Genomic DNA, 10,970 nt, shown 5'->3' on the forward strand with positions numbered 1-10,970 from the left:
TACTCTCATCTAATTTTGCCTCTCGATCATCACCAATTTTAATTGGTCCAGCATTGGTGGTCAGAGCTTCAGCTGCCTGGGTTTAAAGCATTGGATTTTTTTTATCTAAAAAATGCTGCCTCTGAACTTTTCTTTACCCCTTTCAGATGTTCCTTTCTGACCAAGGTTTTGGTTATCTGCTCTAATATCTCCACGTGTGATGCCATATTTTGTTTATGTATAATGATCCTATGGTGCACCATGGGCATATCATAAGAGCTATATAAATAAATGTTGTTGTTGTACCAAGAGAACTCAAACCACCTCCAAAGCAATTATGTCTTTCTGATAGACCATGGTTAGTCTACACTTCGACTTAATATATTCATTTGCTCCATATTCCTTGTTATTCTTACCTAATAAAGTCCTATAGTGCTAATGAAACTTGATGATTTGGATTCATCCAGCTCTTTATTCAGCATGGAGAACAGCCCTGTAGTTCCCACCAAGTTCAAAATATAAAATATTAACACAAATAGGACTGCGCTTCCTGAGTTTTGGGTTCAAATTAATATGTCCAAGGGTCACTTGTGGCATTTATCTACAACATGCTGTCTCTGACCTCTTAAAAAATTCAGCAAGGCAACATTAAATGGTATGGACATCTCAATAAAATCACGATAAACTGCTAACAAATACATTTCATGGCTTATATTTCATCCATAAGTTTGTGACTCCAATACTTTGGGAAAAGATCAAAATTAGGGGCCATCAGAATAAAGCAGATACATAAAAATCCAGTTAAGAGTTTGGGAGAAACTTCTTTACTCAGAAAGTGATGAGGATGTAGAACTTGCTATCACAGAGAGAGGTTGATGTGAATCGTACAGCTGCAGTCAGGGAAATACTAGCGAAGGGTTTGAGACAGTAGCGAACAATGGATTACACTGATAGAAATAATTGACAAAGGATGGGAGGAGACTTGAGTTGAGCACAAACAGCGTATGCACTAGTTAGATTAAATGATCTATTTCTGTACTTTAAACTCTATGTAATAGATTCATGACTTTAAGTAGTGAAGATGAGACTTTTTAAACGTTCATTGTATTTTTATAGCACACCATTAACTACAGTGTTTTTCTAGCATGTGTGGAAAAGGGTGGTGACTACTCAAGGTCCATCAAGCAGAACATTGACCTTTTCCTATTTCTGGAAAGGATGGGCAAGACTAACAGTCTCAGAAACTGCCCTCCCGCCACACAAACAAATATACACAATCCCAAACCCCCAGGCATGGGACATTGACATTCTGTCTTTGTAAGGCATTTGGTTAGCTGAACAGATTTGGCCTTCCTTTACTTGAGAAGCCAAGGTGAAGGCTAATTGTGCCACATATTGAAAAACGAGAACTTACATTTCTACAGCTCCTTGACACATTTTCAGGTTATGCCAAAATATTTCGGGTGCAATAATTTACTATTAAACTGTGGACCCTTTTGTACAGACAAACCTCTTTGTACATTGCAAGATCCTACAATGACTGACTTGTTTCTGCTGGGTTGATTGTAAGATTAATGTTGGTCAGTTAATAATGAGTAAACAAAAGTAAAGAAAAGGAAATCCAAACCTTAGCTATTTAATTTGCCAGTAGACTGGTGAAGAAAGGGAAGGCTGATTAAAAGCAGTTTGAAATCCTATGAAAGAAAGTTAGAATTGGAGATAAGGTGACAAACCTTAAACACAATCTGGATGTAGGGTAAGATTGTTTGCAACTTAAAAAGTTGCACTGAGCTATTTAAATTAGCTTCAATTTCCACAACGATCACTGAATATGTGGTGTAGATGGATGATGAATCATGTTAATCCTTAACATGCCATGATCAAAGTGCACTCAGTGTCAACCCTTCCAACATTCATCTGTGCTTCATGAAAATTAGCTGTAAATATAAGAGAATGCTGGCTAAATATCCTGACTTTTGGTGTGAATATTGTTATGATTGTTAACATTACATATGAAACAAGCCACTTTCAACACTTCAGTACTGCCTTAGATAATTCACTCCAAAATGCTAACTGCAGATAGGAAATGACAGCTCACATAACAATTGTCTTGATAAGAATACTTCAGTGGTGAATAACTGAACAGCCGAGTGATTCTTTTATTTTTCTGTATCTTGTTAGCTGCCACTAGGAGGTAATCCCCTTGGTGTGGTCTCTTCGTGTATCTTCCAAGTTGCTGGTAATCAGTGTTTGATAGTCCTGGTTAGGCTTCAATATTAAATATGCAGATTATGGATCAATTCAGATAACCATCTCCAATGTAATGAATGTTCCAGGGCTGAAGATCGAGTAATCATATGTTTTGAAACATAGAAAAATATCAAGAAGTCAATTCCAAACATTCACTCCATTGGGTTAATTGATTATTAACCAACCATGGTCCTTAGTATTTCACTATTCAGCAAAATAAAACTCATTAAATAGATTAGAAATTGTCTGCCTTCGTTTCTATTGTTTGAGCAAGATATGTTCTAGTTAGCACTGCAGAATAATGACTTCTTTCTTGATTCACAGAACCTAATGATCCATTCATTTTCAATCTACACTGATTCTGGACCAGTGATTTAACTCTAAATTGTTTTAGCCCCGTAGACAACAGACAGAGTTCTGTTGTTTGTCACTGCTGGATACATGTCGTTTGACAGATTAGACGTCCTTTGTACATATGAGGTTTACTACACTCGATAGGCAGCACAGATAGAATTGGTTGTAAGGCGTGGAGGTTGGAACAGGCCTTCATTCCATCAAAGCTTCTTTCAAGCTAGATTGATGTTTTGAACCTTGAAAGGTCTTGCTGGCAATATTGGAAGTCAACATTTGTTATATTCTGACTCCTTATTCTATAGATTCCCATGTGACAATTCAAAACGGTTTTCCAGAAGGAAATTAGGTATTTGTACAGAGATCGGTGATAGAAGATGAAAGCCATGGAATAAAGCTCTGAGACAACTTTTAGTCTTGCCTTGAAGTTGTGACATTCCCCCATGCCAAACTTTGACTATAGACAAGAGGTGCAAACAGCATCTCTGTTCTGCACATGATCGAGATTACTGCAGACTCACAATTCCTACTTTTCCATGTTGATGCTGCATGTTAGAAGGAAAATTAAAGTTTGTTCCACTCCTCGAGAGCAGTTTCATTTTGATGGGGTGGGCCTTGCATCCTTGGTTCCTACTGTTCACCGTTGCATGTTTTAAATGTGCACAGCAATCCACAAATAAACAAATCACCTCAGTATTGAAGGAAAACATTGTGAAAAACTCAAAGAAAAGAATGCTCCGTCTCCTGGGGTCAGACACCAGTTGTCTGTTTTATGCTGTGAAAACTGATTCTTGTGGGTGAGGTTGGTATTGACATAGCCCGGGCAACTCGAACTCGAAGAGTATGATTGTCTTGCCATCGATGTAATCTCTTCCTTGCAGCAGAACGTACCTGAAAAGAAACAGACAATTTCATTCACATGTTGGGCACGTCTGAACATTTCAACAGCTACGTGCTTTGGGGAACTGTTACAATTTAGTACTCAGGAATAAATAGCAGATATTTGGTTGCATAGATCAACATACATGATGCACAACCTGCATGGTTTTCAGTATCTGGAACCCTTAAAGTTTGGAAAAGTAATTTGCAAAATGTAATTTGTACAGTACATCCTTCTCTACTTCCAATTCTTTCTTCTCTGTGGCTTTGCATCTCCAGTATTGCCACATTGTTTCAGTATGACCTTTTGCATTTTGTGAGATTGGGTTTGGTGAGTTTGCTAACTTTGTCGCAGTCACTACAAACTTGGAAATTGATTGTTGTGTGGAATATGTCCACTACTTGCTTTATAAATTACTTTGGAGGCCTTACCAATTTTGACAGTCAAACTTCTATTAAAACATTCTCAAAGAGCTGTTCATGTATGTTGACTTTGACAGATGATTTGTTGTGTGGATGGAGTTGATGGGAAACCAGTGGCTCTTTTGTGGATTAAACTTCAGTATTTAATTGAAAGGAGAGAAGACGTGGTGTTTTGGAGGGGATAACACTATGTGGGATTGACAGGAGCACGGAAGCTCTTTGAGCTCCACAAAAATTGTTTAAAAAACTGAATAAGGCTGAATAGGTGAGTTTGGACCAAAAGTTCCCAAAGCTCTTCACCTCTCATCACACATTATCCTCATATCATGCCTGCAATTCTATATTTTGAATTAATTCATGGAATGCGAGCATCACTGGCTATGTAAGCTTTTATTATGTACACCTAATTATCACTAAGAAAGCAACAGTGAGCCATTTTCTTGAACTACAGAGGTCTAACTTTCAGACAACATCTACGCTTGGGTTGAAAAGTGGTAAGTAACATTTGCAACCTATAAATGTCAGGCCTTGACCATTCCCAATAAAAGACAATATAACCATCACACCTTGGTATTCAAAGACATTATCATCACTGAGTCCCCACAATCCAAACTGGGATCACCACTGACTAGAAAATGAACTGGACTTGCCTTATAAACACAGGGGCTACAAGAGCAGGCCAGAGACTAAGAATACTGATACAAATAACTCACCTCCTGACTCCCCAAAGCCTGTCCACCATGTATGAGTGTGTGATGGAATACTCCCCATTTGCCTGGATGAGAGCAGTTCCAACAACTCAAGAAGCTTTATACCATCCAGGCCAAAGAAGCCTGCTTGTTTGGTACCACACTCACAAACTGAAGTTCATTAGCAACAGTGAGAATGCATTGCAGAAATTCACCAAAGATCCTTCGACAGCACTTTCCAAATCCATGACCGCAACCATCTAGAAGGACAAAGGCAGCAGATACCACCACCTGCAATTTCCCCTCAAGGGCCACTCACCATTTTGACTCAGAAATACAACACTGTTCTTTCAGTGTTACCGAGTCAAAATCCTGGAATTATCTGATAACATTGTGGGTCCATCCACGGCACATGGACTGCAGCGGTTCTAGAAGGCAGCTCACTATCACCTTCTGAAAGGCAACTAAGGATGTGCAATAAATGTTAGCTCAGCCAGTTACACCCATGTCCCACATTCCATGAATGAATTAAATAAAAGTCCATGTTGTTCCCAGTGCTGTTAGGAACTGACACCGCTATAGTGAAGAAATGGATAGATTTCTGAGTCAGAATGGTGTGTGTGGATTGGACAGAAATGTACAGTTAGTGGTATTCCCATGCATTTTCTGCTGTCATCCTTCTAGATGGTAGAAGTTATAGGCTTGGAATGTTCTGTGCGTCTACAGATGACACACATTAGTGACACTGTGTACCAGTAATGGAGTGAATGATGAGTTAATGTGGTGGATGGAACTTTGATCAAGTGGGCTGTTTTTTCCTGCTTCAAATACAGTCAGCTATGTTTCTCCAGTTATGTGCTGGGTTGCCCCACCATTGAGATTGAGAATATTCGTAAAGCCTCCTTAGCTTTTAAATTGTCCACCACTATTCTCCATTAATGTGGCAGGATGCAGAACTATGATCTGATCTTTATGCTTAGCTCTATATATTGTACACTGCTTCAATTGTGCAGCAAACATGATCAAATGCTTGTCAAGAATGTAATCTTGTGTTGCAGCTTCACCAGATTGGCACCTGAGTTTTACATATACCTGGTGTTCCTCTGGGCATGTTCTGCAATCTTAATTAAACCAATGTTAGTCTCCTAGCTTTAAGGTAATGATACTATGAGGAATGTGCTGGGCAACGAAGTCTTGGCAGATGGAATAGCTGGGGCTGTAGACATGACTGCAAACTAATTAGAGGGAGGACAGTTTGAGAGAGGAGAAATATAGGCTTAAAAAGCAAGGGCATATGGCAGCATTACAAGATAGCTATTTGCATGACATTTAGAGTGGACAGGAAGGGACAATGTGTACAAAAATAGAAAAACAGCAATAAATAGGATCAAAGGGGGAAAATTGGTTCAAAGATAAAATTAATGCGCGTTGTACAGAAAAAAATACATTGACAGTGCAAATTTAGGGCATGATCTTGTAGTCATTACAGAGACATAGTTACATGAAGATCAAAGCTGGTAACTAAATATTCAGAGGTGACTGCTTTTTCTAAAGGACAGGCAAGAGGGAAAGGGTGGTGGGATAGCATTGTTAGTGTGGATAGAATAAGTACGATAGCAAGAAATGGTCTAGGATTGGAAGTTGTAAGAAACTAAGAGGAGCTGAATAGTTATTTAAATGGAGCAAAACTGCAGAAAGCTACAGAACAGAGAGATTTGGGAATCCGCATCCATAGAACATAGAACATAGAACATTACAGTGCATAAAAAACTAATAAATTAAATTCAGTGGGTAAGAGAGAAGGTAAATAAATGCTGGCCTTTATTTCAAAGGGAATACAGTATAAAAGTAGGGAGATTTTAATAAAACAATACAAGGTACTAGTCAGACTACAACTAGAATACTATGAATACTTTTGACTCCTTATCAAAGAAAAGATATAGTGGCATCAGAGGCAGTCCAGAGAAAGTTCAAAAGGTTGATGCCAGGTATGGAGGGAGTGTTTTATGAAGAGAGGCTGAGTTCTATAGCCTGTAACGTTTGGTGTTTAGAAGACTGAGGGTGGACTTTAGATGTGGATAGGGTTGATAAAGAAAGGTTGTTTTCTTTGTTGGAAAGTTTAGAACCACAGGGCATAATCTCAGAGTAAGAAAACACGCTAGTGAATGAATACTCTACCTGTTTAGCAGTTCTTGAGTGAACTCCTTCAGCCTAGTGAATCAGCCTAGTGAATCCTTTTGCTCTCTCTCCACTGCCATTATATCTTTTCTTAAATATAGGAAACAAATTTGTACACAGTATTCCAAGTGTGGCCTCAACAACATCCTGTAGAGTTGTAACAAAACTTCCCTATTTTTAAACTTCCATCCCTTAACACAGATGCTGCTGAACTTGCTGGTTTCTATAGCATTTTCTATTTTTATTTCAGATTTCCACCATCTGCAGTATTTTGCTTTAACACTTCATATGGATTAGACAGTTTTTCTATTTTGAAGACTGGGTCCTTCTACTTCATCTAATTTTACCTTATATACATCACTATTCACTGATTTGGTGTTACATTGGCAACATGCCTATCTCTAGTGGGGACAACTACAAAGAACAGAGGAAGGCATGAAGAAGGAAGCCAGATGTCCAACCATTGCCCAGAAGTGAGAATGAACTGTTAAGGCCATAAGACCTAAGGAACAGAAATAGAGTAGACCATTCAGCCCCTCAAGCCTGCTCTACCATTTAACAGGATCATGTTGATATGACATTCCTCAAGTCCACTTTCCTGCCCTTTTCCATAACGATTGATTCCCTTATGGATCAATAATCTATGTATCTCAGCCTTAAATATACACAAGGACTCTGCTCCCAGGGCTTTCTGTGGCAAGGAGTTCCAAAGACCCTCTAAGAGAATAAATTCCTCCTTGTTGCAGTCTTAAATTGGCACCCCTTTATTCTGAGAATCCTATATGTTTCAATGAGATCACCTCTCATTCTTCTAAGCTTCAATGAGTAGAGTCCTAACCTGTTTAACCTTGACTCATAAGACAATCCGTCCATACCAGGGATCATCCTAGTGAACTTTCTCTGAACTTCTTCCAATGAAAGGATATCTTTTCTTAAATAAGGGGACCAAGACTGGTCATACTACTCTAGATGTAGTCTTACCAGCACCTTGTACAGTTGCACTAAGACTTCCCTACTCTTATGCTCCAACCCCCTTGAAATAAGGGCCAACATTCCATTAGTCTTCCCGATTACCTTATACACCTGTGTGCTGGCTTTCTGTGTTTTGTGCACAAGAACCCCCAGATCTCTTTATGTTGCAGCTGTCTTTTTTCTGTTACTGGTGATTTTACAACCTTGTTGGCAATAGAATGGTCAGTGAGGAGTCTGTCAGCATCATTGAGGTATCATCTAGCTTCTTCCCTATTCAACAGCTGAAAGGGCTTCTTTTGCTGATCCTCAATGGCCACGCAGCAATAGCTTTCCACTACTGCTGGAGGGTTCACTAAGCCTGCCTCGTGGGTGCTAGCATGTCAAAAGACTTTCATGCTGGTCTTTTGAGGGTTCCTCACGCTGCAGGCTCAGCCAGAGCCACCTCCACATGTGCTTCTGCTGAACTGCTGACCCTCTGAATGGGACGGCATCTTGACTAGGTAGGTCCCCATCTTGAATCTGATAATGGTTCTACTGATGTTAGAACCTCCCTCTTGTGGGCACAGGGGTGTACTGGATCCTGGTGGCTGAACTTACAGGAAAGCAATAAAATTTGGGCAAAGAATCATGCTGGTACCTCAGCCAAACCCATGTCTCCACAGAAAGATTTAATTTGTTGTCACTAATTGCCTCACCCCTTCCACCATTTCACCATATTCCCTTTTATGTTCATTGTTATTATATTCTCAGAGTCCCTCTTTGCTCATTTTATTCCCTTTATAAGATCTCCTGTGTACCTTCTATATTCAGCTTGGTTCTCTACTGTATTACTTCCTTCACCTTTGTTATCAACTTCCATTTTCCAGTTCATTTTAATTTAAAGAGTTTCGTATGTCTTTTTGTTCTGCCCTATGGAAAAATAACTATTTGGTAAACTATCTGTTCTATGAAGGCCTCTTAGTGTTCTATCAATTTTTAATTCCAATTTACCTGGGCTGAATTCTTTTCCAAATGATTGAAAGTAACTTTCCTCTGGGTAATTATATTTAGATTTTGAATACCTTTTTTTTGATAAATTTTCTAAACCTGCTGATATTATGATCACCATTTCTCTTCTTCCCCATCCCCACTGAAAATGCTCCATTTGCCCTACTGTATTTTCCAGGATTACATCTAGTGTTGCTTCTTTCCTTATTGGGCTGAAACATACCAAGCAAGAAAGCTCTCTTGTGTAAATTTCAGAGGATTTCTTCCTCAGCTTTGCTCTTTGCATTGCTGGTATCCCAGTCTATATTAGCATAACTGAAGTTCCCCACTAACACAACGCTGTAGTTAATGCATTTCCGTATAACTTGCCTGCATATTTGCTCCCCTCTCTCTTCTTTACTGTTACGTAATCTGTACTATATATCGAGCAGTGAAAGAGCTCTTCTATTGTTGCTAAATTTTGAACAAGTATTTTCTGGCTTTGGCCCTTCAACTACATCACCTTTCACCAGACTGATAATAGTTTCTTTGATCAATACTGTCAGTGTCTCTTACTACTCTTTATCCATCCCAATCTTTCCTGAATACCTTGTCACCAGGAATATTAAATTCCAATTCCTGCCTTTCTTTCGTCCAATTATTCCCATTATATTGTGTGATGATGTGATGACAAGTGTCTGCCCTTCACTAACCTTATTTGTTTGGAAGCAGAACTCATCATAATACAATTTTATAGTGAGTCGGCACCAAAATATATGACAGATGGATGGAAATCAGCCTCCAATTCTTATTTTGCATTCTTATTTCCCATATTTGTGAATGATAATATGCAAATTTAAGCCAACCTGGCCAGTTCCAATAGAGTAAATTCAAGTTAGATTCATGTTTTGCACAGCGTGTAATTTTATGTCCCATTGAAGTCATGGAGAATAAAATTGGAATAGGCATCCACTCTTTCCTAACAGTTGGGTCAAGTTAAAATTCCCTGAAAATCTCTGAAAATCTGTGAGCAGTCAACAGTGAAAAGGATTCATTGTATCAATTTAACACATCCAGAAACTAGAAGGAGTAAGCAGTAAATGTGACTAGAAATGAACGTCGACTAAATGTCAATTTGCAGTGCTTCAACGCTAGAAATAGCCAGCTAGGTCTCCAGTGATTTGTTCTGTCATTATATTTAGATTGCTTCTTGTGAATGTTCATAATGCGATTTTGCAAAATTACAACAGCTATAGAGTGTCATATATAATTAGGTTTTTTCTTCATGTAAATAGAGTTCTCAACCTTTCACTGACAGATTATTGAGGTCCACAAAATCTACAACACTTCATTACTAATTCATTATTTCTCCTGAGTGCATATAAATTCCTGCAACAATTGTTCATTCCTGTCTCGCACAAAAATGAAACAGGAAAGATGACCCAACTGTAGCAAGGGAAATTAGCGACAGCATTAGGTCCAAGGAAGGCAGATACAAATTTGTTGGAAAAAGACATGAGGGATGGATCAGTTTAGATCTCAATAAAGGAGAACAAAGGGATTGATTAAAAGACTAAAATACACCATGACAGTAAGCTTGAGGTGAACATAAAAACTGATCGTAAAACTGATAGGTACGTAAAGAAAAAGATTAGTGAAGGCAAATATAGGACTCTTACAGTCAGAAACAGGGGAAATTATAATGAGGGTGTGAAGAGATGACAATTTTCACAAAGGAAGACAGACTCAACCTTCTAAGAACGTTGGGAACACAAGGTCTATTGAGAGAGAAGAACTGAAGGAAATCAATATTAATGGGAAAATGCTGTAGGGGAAATTAATGGGATTAAAGGCAAATAAATATCCCAGGGTCTGAATATGTAGGTCCCAGAGTAGTTAAGGAAATGGCTCTAAAAATAGTGGAAGCCTCGGTGCAAGATTCCTAGTCTCTAGAACAGTTCTTATGGTTTGGAGGGTAGCTAATGTAATCCCACTATTTAAAAAAGGGTAGAGAGAAAGCAGGGAATTATGGACCAGTTACCCTGATATTGGTAGTGGAGAAAATACTACAGTCCATTGTAAAAGATTTAATAGCTGACCACTTGGAAAAGAGTAGCAAGATCTAACAGAGTTAGCATGAACTTACAAATATGAAATCGTAAAAACCAAAAGAACTGCGGATGCTGTAAATCAGGAACAAAAATAAAGTTGCTGGAAAAGCTCAGCAGGTCTGGCAGCATCTGTGGAGGAGAAAACAGAGTTAACGTTTCGGGTCCGGTGACT

The 10,970-nt window shown here is 38.7% G+C and overlaps 1 protein-coding gene across 1 annotated transcript in view; it reads right to left on the reverse strand.

Annotated features, from left to right (window-relative positions):
- Window positions 1-3,330: 3,330 nt before the first annotated feature.
- LOC109935666 (corticotropin-releasing factor receptor 2) overlaps window positions 3,331-10,970 on the reverse strand; it is a 144,378-nt gene continuing 136,738 nt past the window's right edge. The window contains exon 12 of the mRNA XM_048595924.1: window positions 3,331-3,471. Coding sequence (XP_048451881.1) covers window positions 3,331-3,471 — 141 coding nt within the window. The remainder of the gene's footprint in view (window positions 3,472-10,970) is intronic.

This window comes from Rhincodon typus, chromosome 4 (assembly GCF_021869965.1).
Source record: "Rhincodon typus isolate 14 chromosome 4, sRhiTyp1.1, whole genome shotgun sequence".
NCBI classification, from domain to species: Eukaryota; Metazoa; Chordata; class Chondrichthyes; order Orectolobiformes; family Rhincodontidae; genus Rhincodon; species Rhincodon typus.